This window comes from Cebus imitator, unplaced genomic scaffold (assembly GCF_001604975.1).
Source record: "Cebus imitator isolate Cc_AM_T3 unplaced genomic scaffold, Cebus_imitator-1.0 Scaffold370, whole genome shotgun sequence".
Lineage (NCBI taxonomy): Eukaryota > Metazoa > Chordata > Mammalia > Primates > Cebidae > Cebus > Cebus imitator.
In genome coordinates, this window is record NW_016107685.1 from 1987959 (window position 1) to 2010516 (window position 22558).

At 37.3% G+C, this 22558-nt stretch overlaps 1 protein-coding gene across 1 annotated transcript; it reads left to right on the top strand.

The window, feature by feature from the left end:
* Positions 1-11988: 11988 nt before the first annotated feature.
* On the top strand, positions 11989-12936 carry LOC108288305 (olfactory receptor 51I2-like). The gene has a single exon (XM_017507187.1). It carries the CDS (start codon positions 11989-11991, stop codon positions 12934-12936), a length of 948 nt encoding a protein of 315 aa, XP_017362676.1.
* Positions 12937-22558: the final 9622 nt, after the last annotated feature.

Genomic DNA, 22558 nt, shown 5'->3' on the forward strand with positions numbered 1-22558 from the left:
ATAGCTTTGTGGTATGTTTTGAAATAGGAAAATTTGAGTTCTCCATTTTTATCTTTCTTTTTTTTCAAGATTGTTTTGGCCACTTGGGATAACTAGGAATTCCATATTACTTTAAAAAATATTATTTGTGTTTCTGTAAAATAGTTTTGGAGAGGGTAAGATTCACATAATTATCTCAGTGGATGTAGAAAAAGCATTTTGAAAAACAAAACACACATTCATTATAAAAACTCTCAATAAACTAGTAATAAAGGGAAAGTTTCTCATCTAGAAAATGGTATTAATGTAGAAAACCCACAAGTAACCTCATACTCAGCACTGAAAGTTTTTTTCCTAAGATTAGAAACAAGAGAAGGAAGCTGTCGCTTGCTACTTCTATTTAACATTGTACTGGAGGTTCTAGCTAGGCAGCAAGGAAAGAGAATAGAAAGCAGAGAACAGCTAGAACAGGAAGGAATAAGTAAATTATTCCTACTTGCAGATGGCATGATTTTGCATCTGAAAAATCCTAAAAAATACACATACACACACACATACACACACACAATTAGAACTAAGAAACAAGCAAGATTACAGAAGGCAAAATAAGCACACAAAATCAGTTCTAATTCAAAAATGGAGTTAAAAATTAACAATTTCATCTACAATAGCAAAAATAATAAAATTTTGGGAATAAATTTTACAAACAAGTGTGATGTTTGTAAACGGGAAACTATAAAATACTATTTAAAGAAAAATTTAAAACTTAAATAAATGGAGAGACATGCCATATTCCTGGATTCAAAAAATTAGTAATATCTCACAGGTAGTTTCTCTACATATTGTTCTGCATGTTTAAAGCAATTTCTATCAAACTCCAGCAATCTTTTTTGCTTAAATTGACAAGCTGTTCCTGAAATTCATAGAACTTCGAAGGGCTCATAATATCCAAAACAATCTTAAAAAAAGAAGAGCTAAGTTGGAAAACTCACACGTTTATATTTCATAATTTATTACAAATTTACATTAATTAAGATTGTGATATTTACATAAGATGTTAATACACATGGATCAATGGAATAGAATTGGGAATCTAAAAGTAAACCCATACGTGTATGGTCAATTGATTTTCAGCAATGATGCCAAGACTGTTAAATGTGGAAAGAATAATCTTTTCAACAAATGTTGGTAGGATAAGTGGATATACACATGCAAAAGTATGAAGTTGGGCTCAAACTATAGACAAAAATCAATTCAAAATTACCTAATACCTACATATTAGATGTAAAACTATAACATATTTCAAAGAAAACTTAGATATAAATCTTTGTGTTCTTATATTAAGCAATTTTTTTTTGATATGACAACCAAAGCTCAAATAACTAAAAATAATCTGACAGATTGAACTTCATCAAAAACAAACCTTTTGTGCTCCTAAAGTCAGGGCTAAGAGGTGAAAAGAAAACACACAGAATAGAAGAAAATATTTGCAAATCATATATCTGACAAGTGTTTCACATTCACAATACATAGGTAACCCTTAAAACTTAACCAAATAAATGACAAATAAGCCAATTTAAAAATGGCTAAAAGATTTGAATAGATAATTCCTATAAAGAAAATATACAAATAGCCATAAGCACATAAAAAGATATTCAACATCATTATTCATTTGGGAAAGACACATCACAACCACTATGAGATAATATTCCACACTCAATTACATGGCTCTAAACAAACAAACAAACAAAATCAGACCACAAACAAAAAATCTAAAGTGTTTATGAGGACGTGGAGATATTGGAATCCTCATACTTTTACTGGTGAAATACAAATCGTTGCAGCCCCTTTGGAAAACAGTTTGGCTTTTCTTCAAACATTTTAATGGCATTACCAAATGAGCTAGCAATTTTACTTTTAGGTACACTAAAAAAACATGAAAACTTTGTTTTGTTTTGTTTTTATGAGACGGAGTTTCACTCTTGTTGCCCAGGCTGGAGTGCAATGGTGCAATCTTGGCTTACTGCAACCTCTGCCTCCTGGGTAAAATATTATTCTTATTTAACAGCTGAAGACACTGAAGCGCACTGAAGAACAGATTAAGTAACTTGTCTAGGACAGCACAACTAGTAAGTGAAAGAACAGGAGGTGAAATTCACATAGTCTGACTCCCAAATACAAGACTGGTGTTATTTTGGGTTGGTGACATCACTGTGAAAAGTATTACGGTTCTTGTCCTTCCTCTTATTGGCTTATTCAGCTTAAATACATTTAATACTGATGGTCTTAGTTTAGGCTGGAGACCTAAGAGATACCAAGTCACAAAGGAGGCTTATTCTTTCCACCAGTGACTATTTATTGGGTACCTAAACATGCCAGACTCCATTAGGATCTAAGGGAATCCTTTGAGCATGAGGCACAAAAGCACTTATCCTCTGAGTGCCCTATTGTGGCCATACAGCATAATTGTTAAGAATATCTAAATTCAAATGCTAGTGCTGTCATTTGGGTGCTTTGTGTCTGGAGGTAAATTATTTAACTCTCAGTGGCTTCCTTTTGATATGGAAAATATGTATCTGTGTCATAATGTAGTTGTAAAATTTAAATCAGTGTAGTCAACGCGGAAAGCTCTCAGTAAATACACATGAATGTTACTACTGGGGGAAAATAGTTATAATCCACTGAGATGAGATGTCATGTTCTATCTGGTATAACAGAAAAGGAGTCTCTAACACAGCCTGTAGAGCTAGAGATTTTTCTACTGCACATGGACTTCGATGAATTAAGGTAGAAAAGTGAGTAAATCACTTTACAAAGATTTTATATGAGGAATGAAAAGAGAGTTTGCTTTGGAATTTGGTGAATCAAGACTCCAGTGTGGCTCATGCTACATGAAAATACTGTGCAGCTGCTATGCATCTGGATGCAATGGCAAAGAAACCACAGCTTGAATAGGTGTATGTTAATTACATGTACCTTACCATGTGATTCATCCAGTTTTGCAAAAGCTTACAGAAAGAACACCGATGCTGTTATACTGATGGTGTTGGTTGTGGCAAAAATATTAGTTGTATGAGTAGTATTTGCTAAAAATTGTGCTAAGTGCATTGAATACATTAAAGAATAGGTGAGCATGTCATGTTTCACAGAATTTATGTAATAATATAGAAGAAAGGCATTAAGTGCATATATTAGATCATTTAATCAAAACTCTGCAAGGTATTAGAAAAGATCACTGGAGAATGTTACATAAATATTTATTAGTCGATCCTCATTCAGGCTAAAGGTGTAGGGAAATCCATAATGTAGTAATATTTAAGCCAAAAGTTGGTGGATGAAAAACTAGCCCAATGAAGGGAAAGTGCGTGGAGAAAAGCTTCCAGGGCATGTGAAACAGCATTTGTTAAGGCCTTGAGGTTGGAGTGATCCTTGCATCTTCAAGGAACTGAAAGGAGGTCATTTTGATTGGAAGGGAAGAACAAGGGAACAATGATTCAACATAAGTTAAAAATGAAGATTATATTAGCCAGTGCTTTACAGGCAATATGAGTGTTTGGATTTTATCACCATGAAAATAGCATGATGAAATTGAACTTAATGTTGATGTAATTTGGAAAACTAATTAGAAGAGGACTGAATAATGTGGGGAAAACTGTTAAGATGCTATTGAAATGTTGATATATGGATCTAGAGAGTGACTGTGGGACTGGTAAGAAGTCAATGAAATAGAAAGATATTCAGGGATTTGGAACTGAAAGGATATAATACTTTTGCAAGCAGAGTTAATCATTCAAACACTTGTTTATTGAGGTCACTCCTCTGTTCCTCTGGCCATTCCTAGTTTCTCTTTCAGGTCTCAATTACACTAATCTTCCAGATTGTTCTAGGTCTTCTTCTTTAAAGTGGCTCCTATTCCTACCACCCTTAACTTATTTTCTAAAGCAAATTAATGCATGCAATTCTTTGTTTAGCCTGTTGTCCTGATCACTGTGAGATTGGAGAAAAGGCTTATCTTGTTCACTGTCATACCTGAGCACCTCCTTCAGCGTAGTTTTTTTCTCTCAAAGATGAGTTTACACTAACCAACACATCGGAATGTCTGTGTGATGTTATTAATTTCCAATGAGAAATAGAATTATTGCATTGGCACATATTATCTTGTCCAACGGAATAGTAAACACTACATGAGGAGAAACACATCATAATTATATTTCTGGGTAAAAAAGAAACGAGGCAAAAGGCTTAATTACATGATTCTAAAATTTCACATCTTAAGTTTGGATAGATAAATATTAATCTCCAAAAAACAAATTCATTAATTTATTAACCCATGGTGTTTAGTGGGTTAGTTTGGTCACCTCTATAAAACTCTTTGAGTTGTCCTTCAAGTCTCTTTTATTCTTTTATCTCTTCTTGCGAGTGGTGATTGTATGTGTGTATGTTGGGGGGATGGAATCTGTTTGTGATCATGATTTTTGGTCCTGGTTTGGAATGAAATCTTGTCTCACCCAATAGTTTTATGATATGGGAAGTTGCATAATCTCTTTGAATCTCAGATATTTCATCTACAAAAGGTGAGTAAAAATATGAACTCATAGATTCTTTGAATATTAAATAATGCATATGAAGACTGTAGTAAGTTTGTCATATGTGGTTGGTGGTCAATAAACAGTAATTATTTTCCATGGCTTATATTTGTAATCAGGTTAAATCAGTCAAATCTCAAATGTTTGGGAATCAGTATTTCTTACAAGGGTGTCTTTTAGTGTTCCTCTTCTGATGTCTTGTGATAGAATTATTGATTATTTCTAAAAAAGAAGACTTATTTTTTCATTTCCCAGTAACTACAGAGGCACTTTCTCATGCACATTCTCTCTCCATTCTCGGGCGCACATTTACGCACACTCACACACACGCTCATTTTGTAATTTAAAACGATTAATTTTTTTGTCCTGTACATTTAAAACAGTTGTAAAATTTTCAATAAAGTTCTAGTTTTTCATGAGGAAGTTTTTGATGTTCTTTAAAATATCAACTATTACACACATACACACGTTTGTATAAAGAATTTGAATACTCTCCTTTTCTGACGTTCTAAATGTGTATGCATATTTTTCCTTTCAATAATTTCATAGTGCTTTTTAGTTATAATAAAATGTATTCATAAGGTTTTCACTAATAACTAAATAAGCTAATTATATCAAAATCCTAGCAGAATCACAGATACTTACTAAATAAATATTAGCTACTCTCACTTCATTTCCTCAGCCATGATAAATGAAGATAATTTGGGTCTGCATTAGGATAATTATAATGATCTAACTCTGTTCAAACTCCATACAAGTTTTAACTCTGCAAATAATTTCTCTGTGCATATTAGCAAAGCTTATTATCCCTTAAAGTCTCCATTTCTTCATTACTAAAGTTTAAATGTGATAGAAGATGGCCCGAACATTCTTTTAAAAAATCGAAGACCCTTACATGAGTGTCTTAGAACTCAGCCTCCTTTCAGAATCGTCAGGACTCCCAAAGCCAACAGGCATTTGCATCTCTTATTCAAATTTTTTTCTGGCAGATGAAAAAATTGGCAAATCCTTATGATAGTTTTTGTTTAATAAGTGTTTACAGTGTGATACTGTTTCAAATTTGCCCAGATGTATAGAAATTTATATATTATTTTACAAATGAGAAATTTGAAACATGAACAAATCAACTAATTTTCTTAATGACATTGATTTAGACAAGGAAGGAGCTGGTTTTGAATCCAGGTCTGGAGGTAGGGTGGTAAGTTATACTAGTTTGCCAAAACTAAAGAGTTTCTCCTAATGCAGGACTTTTGGTGTTAAACCAGTACAGTTTAGGGAAAACAAGGATGTTACATTATTTGATGACTCTAAATAATTGGGCTGTTATCCATTATGCCATTTGACTTCTTGAAGACCATTTAAATTGTGGATGCTTACTGGAAAGAACCCTAATCTGAAAATCAGTGAGAATCAGTGGTCTGAGATTCAATTCAGCTCTGTTGCTGGCTTACTGAATGGATTCTCCCTGGGCCTTGGCTCTCCCACAAAATGAGGAGCTGAATATGTTGATCACTCTAGGTCAGCCCAGTCTTCATTCTCAATTTCTTTGAAACCTCCAAGTAGGAGAAAAGGCAGAGCACAGAGGAATTGTTCACTCAAGATTTTTCACATTCCCTGCTGTCCAGCTACCTCTTGGAGCCCTTGGACTTAGCAGACCCAGGGGACTTTGAAGATGCAGCTTTATAGAGCTCAGAGCAGGGAGTGGGTGGAGGCTGGCAGTGGGGCTATGTGCACAGTTTGCTCAGTACTTGGCATTTCTCCCTTCAGTGGACACTTCACCAGCCTCTCTTCTCCCATCCACCAGAGCTACCCTGAGGAGGTAAGTGAGGTCCTCCTCTCTTTCCTCACAGAGGCACTCAGGAACCTCCTTCATAGCTTCAAAATCCTTAAGTGATTAGGATACAANATTTATGCGCCCTAGCACACACATTCATTTTGTGATTTAAAACAATTTTTTGTCCTATAAATTTAAAATAGTTGTAAAATTTTCAATGATGATCTAACTTTTCATGAGGAAGTCTTATTTTTTTAAGAAAATCAAATACTACACACATACATATATATAAAGAATTTCAATACTCTTCTTTTCTGATGCTCTAAATGTATATGCTCATTTTCCTTTAAATAATTCCATACTGCTTTAACTAAATGAACTAACTGTATCAAAAAATCTAGCATAATCACAGATACTTAGTAAATAAATATTAGTTGTTCTCACCATAACTCCTCAGCCATGAAAACTGCAGATAATTTGGGTCTGCATCAGGATAATTATAATTATATAACTCTGATTGACATCTGCACAAGTTCTAACTCTGTAAATAATTTGTCCGTGCATATTAGCAAGCTTTTCACCCCTTGAAGTCTCCATTTCTTCATTATGAAAGTATGCATGTGATACAAATTGGTCCCAACATTCTTTTACAAAATTTAAGACCCTTACATTAGTGTCTTAAAAGTCAGGTTGCCCTCAGAATCCTCAAAAACCCTGGAGCCAACAGGCATTTGCAAATATTTGTCAAGTTTTTTTTTTTTTTTCTGGAAGATGAAAAATTGTCATGTTCTTATGACAGTTCTTGATTAATAAATGTTTACAATGTGATACTCTTTCAAATATGCCCAGATCTATAGGAATTTGTATATCATTTTACAAATAAGAAATTTGAAACATGAGCAAATCGACTAATTTTCTTAAGGACATTAATTTAGACAGGGAAGGAGCTTGTTTGGAATCCAAGTCTGGCATTAGGGTGGCCAGTTATATGAGCTGGCCAAAACTAAGGAGTTTCTCCTAATGCAGGACTTCCAGTGTTAAAACCAGTACAGTTTGGGGAAAAGAAAGATGGTCACCTTGTTTGATAATTAGGCTGTTAGTGGTTATGCCATTTGACTTTTTGAAGTGGTATGCTTAGTGGAAAGAATACGAATCTGAAAATCAGTCAGAATCAGTGGTCTGGAATTCAATGCTACTCTGTTGCTGGCTTACTGAATGGATTATTCCTGGGCTTCGGCTTTCCTACAAAATAAGGAGCTAAATATGTTGATCAGTCCAGGTCAACCCAGTCTTCATTCTCAATTTCTTTGAAACCTCCACCTGGGAGAAAGGGCAGATAACAGAGGAGCTGCTCATTCAAGATTTTTCACATTCCCTGCCGCGCAGCTACCTCTTGGAACCCTTGGACTTAGCAGACCCAGGGGGCTCTGAAGATGCAGCTTTATAGAGTTCAGAGCAGGGAGTGGGCGGAGGCTGGCAGTGGGGCTGTGTGTTTCTCCCTTCAGTGGACACTTCACCAGCCTTTCTTCTCCCACCCACCAGAGCTACCCTGAGGAGGTAAGTGGAGACCTCATCTCTTTCTTCATACAGACACTCAGGAACCTCCTTCATAGTTTCAAAATCCTTAAGTGATTAGGGTACAAGGATTTGAAGAAGAGGCAGTCTGTGATTTAAGTTTAAATTTTTTTTTTCTTGCACTCCATTTCTATCCCCACATGTACATTCCCCATCTAGTTGTGGTGCCTGAAATGCCACATGCTAGCTTCATTCTTGTAGCCTCACTCTGTGGCTCTGAGCATGCACAGCTCTGGCTCAGAGGGGCATCTTCTGAAGCCTTTGTTTGGTGTGAATGCCTCGGTGTGATTAACTCATATGCCACTATTCTCATAGACAGTGGATAAAATGCCAAAACAAAAGAAGGGAACCTTTGGGAAACTAAATGTGGGAAGACAGTTTGGAGATAGAACCAGGAACTCTCAGCCCCTCAATGTCCCTCTTTATCACAACTCTCCTAGTTGCCATTTATTCAATACATCCCGTGCCACGAACAACAAAAGGCACAACAAAAACGCTACACTGCACAACACTCTCTATGCTAGAGAGATAAAAAAAAAAAGGGAAAAAACCAAACAAAATCAAAACCAGGAAAGAACAAAGGGGAAAGAAAAAACCAAGTGATAAAAGACAAGGGAACCAATTTGAACTAACCAAAATAATTTAAAACCAAAAAAAAGAAGCCATAATTTAAAAAAGTCCTCCCAATAAAAAAAAAAGCTGTTTAATTGAACAAAAATTAAAAACAAAAAAAAGAAAACGGAAAATCTCGGACCCAGACTAGAGCTCTATATACCCACACACACACACAAAAACAGAGAAAATAAGAAGAAAAAAAAAAAGAAAGTAAAAGGAACGAAAAAATGCCGGGGAAAAAAAAAAAACAAACAAACAAACCAAAAAAAAACAAAAAAAAGCAACAAAACTTAAGGTGTGATAAGAAAAGCCACAAAGAAAAACATGTGTGAGAGCGTTTAACATGCAAAAACAGGAAAAGAAATGAAATGAATGATTAAAATTATAGGAAGATGGCAAGTTCTTAGGTTGCCTTTCAGCTTCTATAAGCCACGATAAGGATTTGAACTTTTATTTAAATTCTTATTTCATAAGATAAGTGAAGCCATTGAAAGGTTTCTAGTAAGAGAGTAACAACATGCTATTCACATTAAAAACAAATAATGTGGCTGCTTTGTGTAGAATGGATTAGACAGATACACGACACTAACCTGAGAGATCCTCAGGAAGGTTCTACAGACATTCTGGTTAAAGACATTGAGGGACGAGTGACAGCTGGAAGTGAGATAGAGAGAGGAAACCAGGGTTAACAATGGACTAATAGATAAGTGAACAGGAGAAGGTGAGAAATAACAAGAATGACTTCCAGGGTTTTCAGGCATGACCACACGAATAGACAGTGATCGGTGATGAAGTGATAAGTTTGAAGATGATCAGACAAAATAATTGACATAAAGTCCAATTTTGCACTTGTTATGTTTGAGATGACAATGAGCTCTTACATTTGGAAGTCCAATAGGAAATTGAATGCATGAACACATATGGAGAAAAGAAGCCTGGACAGCAGACATATATTTGGGATAACTGAGGTACAGAGCAGAAACAAAGAGGACGTTATGGGTAGACAATAATTTCAAAAGTATTAGTTGTGAAAGTGAGTGGAAAATGGGTGATTACTAGGAAGATATGAAGGGGCAATTAAGAGGTTTGCTGTAGTTTCTGATTGTTTGTTTCCTATGATAGTAACTCCCAAAATTGATGCTTGGGGGAAGAAGTGATGTGGGTGGGACAAATTTGAATGCTAATAGGAGTGATCTAAATTCCTGATTCTCACACTTGGCTTCCTGTTGGAATTGCCTAGGAGTTTAAACACATGTTTATTCCTGAGTTCTGCCTGCCAGAGTCAAATTTAAATAGTATAGTTTTCTTCTGAGCAAAGGGATTTTGTAAAGCTTCTTAATTGAGTCTAAGATACAGCAGAATTTGAGAACTGTGATCTAAACAGACATAAAAATATTAAAATATAGAAGAGAAAAACCAAGAGAATAAGATGTGAAGGAATGTGACATTCAGGACCCTTGCTAAATAAATAGGGCTTCAAGGCACAAAGAAAGGGCAGAGAACTGAAATAATACTTGAGTATTGGCAAGAGAGGAGAGGCAGCTTAAAATATACACAAAAGGTGTCATCCCTTGCACAAGGGACATCATGTTCCTTATCTATCTCTGTGCCTCTGATGCTCAACCCTGTCATCGATTTCAGTAAAACCACACAGATTCTTATTTTTTTTTTTATATTTTTGTCATGTAGCTTTTTTTTAAATTTATTTTAATGCATTTTAGGTTTTGGGGTACATGTGAAGGACATGCAAAATTGTTGCATAGGTACACACGTGGCAGCTTGATTTGCTGCCTTCCTCCCCATCAACAATATCTGGCATTTCTCCCCATGCTCTCTATCCCCAACTCCGCAGCCCCCACTGTCCTTCCCCTATTTCCCCCCAACAGACCCCAGTGTGTAGTGCTCCCCTCCCTGTGTCCATGTGTTCTCATTGTTCAACACCCGCCTGTGAGTGAGAACATGCGGTGTTTGATCTTCTGATCTTGTGTCAGTTTGCTCAGAATGATGGTTTCCAGGTTCATCCATGTCCCTACAAAGGACACAAACTGATCATTTTTGATGGCTGCATAATATTCCATGGTGTATATATGTTGTATTTGACCGGAGCGTAGAAAGTTATCACCAAGACAAAAGTATGCCAGATTGCAGAGTCATTTATTATGCCGGCGACCACAGAGGACTCACGTCTCTCCAACCTGTGGTGTCAAAAGGAGGGTGCCACGACTTTTTATACCTGAAAAATCACCTTGGGTGTGGGGGTGAGGAGCGGGAATGGGGATGAAAATGTTTCGGACATTCCAAGGGCTTGGGGATTCTGTGATTCACCTCCTGGGCGGAGACAAGGGCGGGGGTCTCCGGACATTCCAAGGTCCAGGGGATTCTGTAATTCACCTCCTGGGTGGAGACAAGGGCAGGGGTCTCTGGACATTCCAAGGGCCAGGGGACTTTTGTCATTCTGTTTGTTACTTCAGTGGTTTACAGAAGTCAAGATAAGCATTCGTTTACACACAGATCTTAGTTATCCTGGACTGCTTATTTTAGTTATTACTAAATAACTAAAGCAAAGGCTAGCAATTCTGGCACAATATCACATATATGCCACATTTTCCCTGTCCAGTCTATCATCGATGGGCATTTGGGTTGGTTCCTGGTCTTTGCTATTGTAAACAGTGCTGCAATGAACATTGGTGTGCACATGTCCTCTTTGAAGGCTTTGCAAAATACTACTGGCAGAGTTTGAGCAGTAGACTTGTTTAAAAGAAGAGATTCAGAGGATGTTTATCTTTACTCCATAAATTTGAGTTTTCAAGACCTGCTTCAACAGGGCATTTTTGATATCCTTTAGGGTACTGACCCTCCATTAGGATTCCTGCCATCAGGTGTTGGATCCTGGGAATAGTTAAGACTCAAGTTAAGAGGTTTTTCCAAGGTAACTGGGCTATAATTTAGAAAAAGGATTTCCTCAATTTCTTTTTTTTTTAAATCCAATATTATACATTCTCATAATTAATTGTTCATCTTGTCACAATATCCATCAGTAGGTGGGAATATTATGGAAAGACTTCATGGAGGACATGGTACACCTCACTTGTGGAAGAAACTGATGGCTATGACCTGGTAGAGAGAAAGGGAAAGTCATTTTTTGCCATTAGAAAAAGATTTGAACCAATGTAAAAAGATATAAAGACAGAAGAAAAATAAAGGATAATATCTAAAAATTAGTCAAAGATTTCTATGAGGAAGAACCTGGAGCTCATGACAGGTCTAGGGGTGCTGCCAGACTGTAGAAGGTCTGAAATGTAACCTGCCTTTTTCTGAATTTTCCAAACCTTTGGCACTGGAATCTAAGCATCATTGTCTCTCCTAGTTTTAGATATCAACAATTCCTCATCTTTACTTCTCCCATCGTCTCACCTCAATTCATTCTGGTTGTTTCCCTAAATTCACTCAGAAACCCTGATGGGAGGAATTGGGACTAACATCTCAAGTACTACCAGCTTCACCCTAATAGGCTTCCCAGAGATGAAGGGTCTGGAGCACTGGCTGGCTGCCCTTCTGCTGCTGCTTTATGCTATTTCCTTCTTGGGCGACATCCTAATCCTCTATATCATCAGGGAAGAGCAGAGCTTGCATCAGCCAATGTACTACTTCTTGTCTCTTTTGTCTGTTAATGACCTGGGTGTGTCATTTTCTACATTGCCTACTGTATTGGTTACTGTATGTTTTCATGCCCCAGAGATGACTTTTGATGCCTGCCTGGCCCAGATGTTCTTCATCCACTTTTTCTCCTGGACAGAGTCTGGCATCCTGCTGTCCATGAGTTTTGACCACTGCGTGGCCATCTGTAACCCGCTGTGCTATTCCACAGTGCTCACTGATGCCCGTGTGGCCCTCATTGGCATATCCATCATCATCCACAGCCTCTGCATGGTCTTCCCACTTCCCTTCCTCCTCAAGAGGCTGCCTTTTTGCAAGGCCAATGTGGTGCTGACACATTCCTCCTGCCTGCACCCCAACCTGATCCGCCTGCCCTGTGGAGACACTACCATCAACAGTATGTATGGCCTGTTCATTGTCATCTCTGCCTTTGGTATAGATTCAGTGCTCATCCTCCTCTCCTATGTGCTCATTCTACACTCTGTGTTCGCCATCGCCTCCAGGGATGAGAGGCTTAAGACACTCAACACATGTGTGTCACATATCTGTGCTGTGCTAATCTTCTATGTGCCTATGTTTAGTGTGTCCATGGTTCATCGATTTGGGAAGCATGCTCCTGAATATGTGCACAAGTTTGTGTCTCTGGTCTATCTGTTTGTACCCCCTATGCTCAACCCAATTATCTATTCCATCAAGACTAAGGAGATTCGCAGGAGGCTACACAAGATGTTATTGGGAACTAAGTTCTGATGGAGGAGAACTGTCCTGGAAAGCCTTAGAGGTTCTTTGTGCTGCTGATGTTTGGGTGTGCCAGCTTCTATTGGAGCCTTTCAATCTCTCTCTAGACATGCACCTACAGTTGTGTACCTGCTGGTAGTTATATGAGTTAGCCAGACTTCAACTTGTAACTCAAAACATCAGACTGCCCTATGTTGTAATTAACTGTGTCACAGGTTGCCACAAGTGGCTTCTCTGACACATCAAGAAAGAGAGTCCTGAATTAAATCCTTTTCGTCTCAATATCCTAGTGACATCTATGCTTTCAAGTAATTGTCAGAAACAGACAAAAACTAATGAGTGTATCAGTTATATAATGTTATAATGTAGATTATGTTACCTGAGATCATATCAGCCCAGAATATTTAAATAATCATTTTGAACATCTTTAAACTTAAAACTAAAGATATGTAATAGCTATGACCAAGTGTATACTTTTGAAATAAATAAGAATACTCCAGAATTCCATAAAATGGAACAAAAATATAAACCATACAACATCTGGAATTCAGAAGTTTAGTACAAAGTGTCTTAAGGAAAAGTCACATGCTTTCATCCTTTGGGCATGACTACAGAGAGAACTGAATGACTAGAGGCAGGTAATGAGCACTCCAAATGGAAGCTTAACAGAGGTTGTTGACTGATGGGGTGGTAAGTCCACTTCATTGGCAATGGCAGCTTGGCTGCATAGTTGGCTGAAATATGGGCTCATATTTCAGAAAACAAGCTTAAGCGTGTGCCTGAGCAGAGGAGGGATAGCTGGAGGCAAATTCACAGAGAACTAAAGGCACTAGAGAGAAATCCTTTGAAAACCCGTGCCAAGAAAACACAACCCAGACCACACAGGCAGGTGCACACTTAGAAGATTGAAAACAAATGACATGTGGACTTTAACTGGAGAATAAACAGGCAATGGACAGGTCATGGCATACCTAAACCCCAATGCATGATTAGGGAATAAAGACATTCAAAAAAACTACTTTTTAAAAGGCAATAGCCAATAATTTTTTTCCTCATAGGATTATGAATAACTTTTCTAAAATAGAGTCATAGGGATCAAATAACATGATCATTTCCTTAACATATTGCAGTATAGACTTGAATTGCTCTCAAACACCTTCTGAATGTCTCATTAAACAACCAGGACAGAAAACAAAACAAAACAAAAACCTATAGAGATGACATCTTCAGCAAAACCACAACAGAAAAATCTTGTTCCCAGTTGGAGAGGACTATATACTAAGAAAAACCTGGTCAGGTGGTTTTGAATTGACTGGTAAAAGTGGGAACAATAGTTGCAGGCTCTAAGTGTTCATAAACATAAGAGGATAAAGCCATGCTGTGGTGGTCCTCAGCATTTGAAAATCTCAAAAAGGTCAAGCAAATGAGCTCTTCCAAAAGGATATAGCCTCAGCCCAAAGGAAAGCACACTAAGCAAATAAAGATCCACTTGCATAAGAGAGAAAGAAGACTCCAATAGTAGCGAAAGGGCTTAGAGAAAGTAGTCATAAGAAAGTGGTGCAGCAGCTAAAATACAGCTTCTCAAGGCCTGTGGAGTTCTAGGGCTGGAAGAGAGGGAAGCAGAACATCCTCCGGGACCAGACTTTGCTCTAACACACAGAAGTGGCCTCAAAGAAAGTGCTACTTTGAGCCATTTGTGCAGCAACAGAGGCAGCCCTAGAGTGGTGAAGCTATAAAAGCTACTCTGCCATTGCCTCTCCTTCCAGAGGATCCTGCAAGTCATCCCAGAAAGCTGTATTTATTTATACAGAGAGACAAAAAGGGATATGTGCTAATTCTATATACAGTTATGAGCAAAAATAAAAGAAAAACATCAATGACAAAGATGGATCCACAGCACTTAGGGTCATGCTGATGATAGGAATCTTCCTCCTTTTTGTTTCAAGTCTTTTTAAAAATCCTAACATTTTACTATCTGCATCTAAATATCAGAAATCACATTACTGACTTCAATATTTTTTAGGCTTTTAAAAAATGCCTTTTATTTCCACTGTAAAATTGAGAATTCTCATAATAAGGCATATGAATGGGAAGAGTGAGTATTCTGCAACACTAAAAGTATTCCTATTGTTTATTTCATCACACACATGTAAATATATATATAGTTTTACTATTGTCTAATGAATATTGCCTAATTCCTTAATTAACAGACTTGTGAAAAATAAGCCTCATCTTTATGAAATAAAATATATTTGTTCAAACTGGTAATATAAATATTTTACAGTGTATATCATCTAAGTAAATGATAATTATCAACCTGTTTATATGTTTTATTATGGACTGAAGGCTGAAATGGTTTATTAACAAATTACTTTGAAAAAATCTAGATATGTTTTAAAATAAGGTCATATTGTCTAGTTTATATAAATTTTCCAATAGTCTTATAATTTTTTCCATTTTATAATACATTTTTATTTCTATGTCATTTGTAAAAATTTTCTTATAGATATTTGAATTCTAAATATTGAATATTTCCTGTTGAATGCAATCAATCTCCATATTTTCTTGATTAATTGACATGTCAAATACCTCCATTCCTGTAATCCAGTTACACAGGCTTTGAATCTACCTTTTTAGACAGAATTTCATTGAGTTTTAGATTTTTCTTTTTATTTGCACTTCAACATTTAGTCAGTATTTACTAACTTTCTGATTCTCAGATTTTTGTGTTAAAATCACTCAATACATTTTTTCACAATATATATTTGCTTTTTCAAATATAGAAAAACTCACTTGGCAAATGATCAAGTTCTATCTTGTTCAACATTCACTGAATAATTTGCCCCAGTCGGAGACATTAGGGTTAGCTATTAAGGCTAATTAAAAACTGACTCTCAGTCACAGTTGCTTATTTTCTGTTTTTCATTGTAAAATATCAGTTTCCCTAGCCTGTAGTTATGGGGTACTTGCCTTAAATACATAGCATTGTGATTGGTACTGAGCTGTTGTTCTGCCCTCATGCAGTCCACATGAACATTAACATGTCCACCAGTAAAACACTGCCCTCACAGTGCAGCCATTCTAATCATGGTGAAGCTTTGTAAGCAGGAATTTAAAAGCATTTTAAAAGGAATATTTAGTTAGTAAACAAATCCCAAGATAGATTGACATATCCCTCCTATACCTCTTTAGATATGTTTCTCCCACAAACCCTAATTACTAAATCCCATGATCACTGAGTCCTCAAATCTAACACTGGGATTGGCACATAGTAGGTTTCAGTAAATATTGTTTTTACTGAAAAAATAAATGAATGAGCTGTTATATTGCTTACAAGGAAACAAACAAAAACTTAAAGCTGGGAGGGAAAATGCACAACCACCAGAATTATATCCACTCCCCAAAATGTCTTCACATTGTTTTAAAACTGGGATTGAGTAAAGGACAGTGACTAAATATCTCTGCTGGGAAGAATGAAGGCTGAGAAATACTTTAGGGAGAGTATCTTGATCAACATGGCTGGTCGTAAATGATATATCAAGGTGGCCTGACAGCCAGCACTGCTGTTTACATTTCTATTAGTTGAGATGAGTTTGTCATCTTTACCTTTAATAAAGCTTATCACACACCAATGCTTTGGATAAGTTACACATGCCTCCAGAAATTTTTAGAAACTTTTGGCTGACAATATACTTTACATCTGAAGAGTACTGGAGGCTTGTGCGAGTTTTTATTTGCGCAAATATTTATTGTCGACTGACACCTGAATTATACATGTACAAATCAAATGAACTAATTAAATGCTTATTCAATGGATAATTTATTCTATGTATTTTCATACATATTTTTGATGGACAAGTCTTCCATGCATAATGGTAACAGAAAAAAATTCTTTATGAATATGAACAGAAACCATAACCACTTACCCCTAATATGACAAAACAATGAAATTAAATCTTGATTTCTGACATACATTTCAAGTTACTATTTGCTTAATAGTCCTCCTGTTCCCTGCAGAGGGTAAATTATTGGAACAGATTCTTGATTAGTTTTTTGAGATTAGGAAGATGAAAATTCACAAAGTAACTGAGGACTTCATATGCTATATGCTGTTTATAGGAATCCTGAAATCATTTACAAGCAAATGCTCTCCTCAGCTGTCTGGAGGGCATCTGGTTGCCTGTGCTCAAATATACAAGCACCAACAAATAGATTCCTTCTTATCTGACAATGAAATTAAACAATAGAGGGTCCTGGGTCCAAAGTAGTGCCTCAGCCCAGATAGAAAATGTGTCCAGTTGATAATGGAATATTGGATATCTTCCTGATGAGGAAATGCCCTTGCTGCACATTACTCAACTCAGAAGATAAACTCTGTGGCTCTGCTGCCCATTTATTGTTTTTAAAAACGCTATCTGCATGAAGAGAACTTTTCACCCAACTGAACTATAACTGCAAGAGCAAAGAAGTTCTTGCCCCAGTAGAGCCGATCAGGCCTGAAGGTGGCTTATCAGGTCTGAAGGTGACTTAATTGAGGTAGGTCAGGACCTCTTTGTGGTATTCAGAAAATGAGGCTGATGGTCAGCTATCCGAGGGACATACTCTCTTCTACCAAGCTCTCCTTTCTCCTTTCCCCTCTTCCCTGAGTTCACATGGAAATTGATTCTATAAAACTCCAAGCAACATAAATTTGTATTTTTTTCATTCTGCATTAGATTCTAGTTTTCTTAACTGCTCTGTGGGTCCTACTCATGAAACACAGAGAGCAAGAATTTCAACCTACTATAATTCTTCTGAGTTTATCCTCTCTCTCTCCTCACCAACCTACCCAGCACCGGTCCTGGAAGATGAGAAACATAACCATGACAGGGCAAGACAAAAGCATTATTACTCGGATTTTTTTTCCATACACCTTAAACCTATATTCAGTATTTTTTTTTTATGTTAAAGACAAGCCTAACAAGGCTAAAAAAAAAAAAGTACAAATTTCCTTTGAGGGAGAGAGCCACGATAGTTGATTAGCCACAGCCAGCAGGAGCTTCTCTTACCAAGGGATCAGATTATCAAGGAGACCAAAACACCCTGAACAGAGCTTTGGAAAGAAGGCATCCAGAGTGGATACAGGAGGATGTGGACCCTGGGAGCTGAAACAGGGAGAAGCTGGAAATCCTGTATGGGGTTGCTGAGCACCAAGACTCCTTCCTGGCCCTGAGTGCTTGTAGGGAAGGGATGAGAAATATAGGAATGCAGTGGTCCACTCTCATCGCAGACCTTCAGGATCCTACCTGCAGGAGAACCCACAATCCCCACAGACATTTGAGTTGGCAGGGAGAACAGCCCAGAGAGTTGGCAGAGACAGAGCTCCAGTCTGTACAAGGCCCAAAGGGTTTGGCATGGGAAAGGCTACAATGGAGTATGGCCATAGATGCCCACAACCCCAAAGCTTGCCTCACTCCTCTAAGTGACTTTAGCCTTAGCAGTGAGACCTGGAGAAAGCAGGGCGCTCTTACCCGCAGGACAGGGCAAGTCTGATCTGAACGCATCCCTGTCTGCCAGCCTCTCCCTGGGTCCCCAGCTGGCCTCACCAGCTTGCAGTGTAGTCTCAGCTGTCCTGCCAAAATGCTTGCCAGTGGCCACTGCCAAAGCTTTTTTGCTGGCAGCCCCCGCCACTGAAGCACTTTTGCAGCTTGATCTTTGCAGGTGTGCACGTGCTTGCAGCCTTCCCTGCCCTCTTGCACTTGCCTGCACCCCCTGGCCTGCAGCCTCAGTGAGATGCTGAAGAAGGTTAAAACAAAATGCAGGGAAAACAGTAAAATGATGCAAGAGTTGGAAGTTGACACAACCATTTTAAGAAAGAACAAAACTGAACCTCTGAAAATAAGAAAATCACTGTAAAAATTTCTTTTTTCAAAATCTTAGGTTCAGGGCTACATGTGTAGGTTTGTTATATAGGTAAACTTGAGTCATGGGGGTTTATTCTATGCATTATTTTGTCACCAAGGTACTATGCCTAGTATCCAATAGTTATTTTTTTTTCTGATCCTCTCCCTCTTCACATCCTCCATCCTCTAGTAGGCCCCAGTATCTGTTGTTCCCTTCTCTGTGTCCATGTGTTTGCACCACTTAGCTCCCCCTTATAGGTGAGAGCATGTTTGCTGTTCCTGCATTAGTTTGCTATGACTAGTGGCCTCTAGCTCTATTCATGTTTCTGCAAAGTACATGATCTCATTTTTTTCTGTGTGTGTAGTATTCCATGGTGTATGTGAATGACATTTTCATTATCCAGTATATCAATGATGGGCATTTGGGTTGATTCCATGTCTTTGCTATTGTGAATAGTGATGCAATGAACATACACATGCATGTGTCTTTATGGTAGAACAATTTATAATCCTACCCAGTAGTAGGAATAATGGGTTGAATGGTTATTCTATTGTTAGCTCTTTGAAGAATCATCACACTGCTTTCCACAATGGTTGAACAAATATACACTCCTACCAACAGTGTATAAGCATTCCCTTTTCTCCACAACCTTGCCAGCATCTGTTGTTTTTTGACTTTTTAAAATAGCCATTCTGACTCATGGGAGATGGCATCCCATTATGGTTTTTACTTGCATTTCTCTAAAGATCAGTAATATTGAGCTTTTATTTCACATGCTTCTTGGCCATCTGCATGTCTTCTTTTAAGAAATGTCTGTTCATTTATTTTGCCCACTTTTTAATGGTTTTTTTCTTGTAGATTTGTTTAGCATGGAAGAAAATACCTGCAAAACATATATCAGACAAAGGTCGTTCTATGAAGCCAGCATCATCCTGGTAAGAAAACTTGTTAGAGATACAACAACAACAAAAAAGTAAACTTCAAGCCAATATTCCTGATGAAAATAGATGAAAAAATCCTCAACAAAATACTAGAAAACTTAATCCAGCAGCACAACAAAGAGCTAATCCTTCATAATCAAGTTGACTTTATGTTCCTGGGATGCAAGGCTGGTTCAAAACACACAAATTAATAAATGTGATTCATCTCTTAAACAGAACTAAAAACAAAAACCATGTAATCATCTCAATAGACACAGAAAAGGCTTTTGATATAATTCAATGTCCCTTTTTGTTCAAAACACGCAATCAATGAGGCATTGAAGGATTACACCTCAAAATAATGAGTTGTCTATGAGAAACTCATAGCCAACATCATACTGAATGGGCAAATGCTGGAAGCATTCCTTTTGAGGACTGAAACAAAGCAAGGCTGCTCACTTTTACCACTCTTATTCTACATAGTACTAGAAGTCCTAGCCAGACCGTCAGGCAAGAAAAGAAATAAAAGGCATCCAAATAGGAAGAGAGGAAGTTAAACTATTTCTGTTTTCAGATGACATGTTTCTATACCAAGAAAATTCCATAGTCTTTGCATAAGGCTCCTAGATTTGATAAACAATTTCAGCAAAAATTTAAGACACATCGATGTACAAAAATGATAGCATTTCTTCATATCAATAACATCCAAGCTGAGAGCCACTTCAAGACCTCAGTTCCAACCAAAATAGTTACAAAAAGAATAAAATACTTAGGTTTACAGTAAGCGTGCAGATGAATGATCTCTACAATGAGAATTACAAAACACTGCTGAAAGAAATCAGGACATAAATGGAAAAACATTCCATGCTCAGGGATAAGAAAAATCAATTTTGTTAAAATGGCCATACTGCCCAAAGCAATTCAGAGATTTAACACTATTTCTATCAAACTATCAACGTCATTCTTCTCAGAATTAGAGAAACTATTCTAAAATTCATCTAAAACAAACAAAAAAGAGTACAAAGAAACAAAGCAATCCTAAACAAAAACAACAAAACCAGAGACATCACATCACCTGATTTCAAACTATATTAAAAGGCTGCAGTGACCAAAGCACCATGTTACTGGTACAAGTAGACCAATGGAACAGGTCAGAGAAACCAGAAACAAAGCCACACACTGACAACCATTTGATCTTTGACAAAGTAAACAGCAACAAGGAGTGGGCAAAATATTCCTTATTCAATACACAGTGCTGGGATAACTGGCTAACCAGACCCAGCAGATTGAAACTGGACCCCTTCTTTTCATCATACACAAAGGTCAATTCAAAATAAATTAAAAACTTAAGCGTAATATTATAACTAAAACTGTAAAAATCCCAGCATAAAATCTAGGAAATACCATTCTGGACACAGGCCTTGGCAAGTATTTCATGATGAAATCTCCAAAAACAGTTGCAACAAAAACAAAAATAGTCAATTAGGACCTAATTAAACTAAAGACTTTCAGTACATCAAAAGCAGCTATCAATAGAGTGAACAGACAACTTACAGAATGGGAGTGAATATTACCAAACTATGGACCTGAGAAATGTCTAATATCCTGAATCTATAAGCAGCTTAAATTAGCATGCAAAACATATAACTCCATTAAAAATGGACAAAGGACATAAAGAGATACTTCTGAAAAGAAGACATATGTATGTGGCCAGCAAGCATATAAAACCAAACACCACGTGTTCTCACTCATAGGCAGATGTTGAACAACGAGAACACGTGGACTCAGGGAGTGGAGCATCTCATACTGGGGGCAGTTGTGGGGGGTCTAGGGGAGGGACAGCGAGGGGTGGGGAGGGTGGGGAGGGATAACATGGGGAGAAATGCCGGATATAGATGCAGGGGGGATAGAGGCAGCCAACCACCTGGTTATGTATGCACCTATACAACAACCCTTCATGACCTGCACATGTACCCCAGAACTAAAGTATTAAAAAAAAAAGAATGCTCAACAATATTAATTGTCTGACAAATGCAAATCAAAACCTCAATGAGATGTCATCTCATACCAGTCAGAATGGTTATTATTAAAAAGTCAAAAAATTAGAGATACTGGCGAGGATACAGAGAAAATGGAACACTTACACACTGTTGGTAGGAATGTAAATTATTTCAGCCATTGTTGAAAGAAGTTTGAGTATTTCTCACAGAAGTTAAAACAGAGCTATCCATTGACACAGCAATCCTATTACTATATACCCAAAGGAGCATAAATCATTCTACCACAAAGACACATGCACTCGTGTGTTCACCACAGCACTACTCACAATAGCAAAAACGTGAAATCAACCAAGGTGCCCTTCAACAGTGGACTGGTTAAAGAAAATGTGGTACATATATACCATGGAAAACTATGTAGCCATAAAAAGAACAAAATCATGTTCTTTGCAGCTACATGGATGCAGCTTGAGGCCATTATCTTAGGCATGAGCAGTTTCCCTGGTGAGTTAAGTTAGACTACATAGTGCATCTCTCTCTCTCTCCCTCCCTCCCCCCCCTTCTCTCTCTCTTTCCTCTCTCTCTCTCTTTTCATCTACAAGTAAATCTAAATTTAATATGAGAGCAACAAAATTAGGAACAAGGAATTTCTTACTATATCCTACCTCTCTGGTATCAAGGGAAGAGTATGAGAAGGTCTGAAAGAATTATTTTCTGGTATCCAAATCATAAGTGCTCTAATCTGTCTATTCTAGGCTTTTTCTTTTTTAAAATTATACTTTAAGCTCTGGGGTACATGTGCAGATCAGGCAGGATTGTTACATAGGTATACAC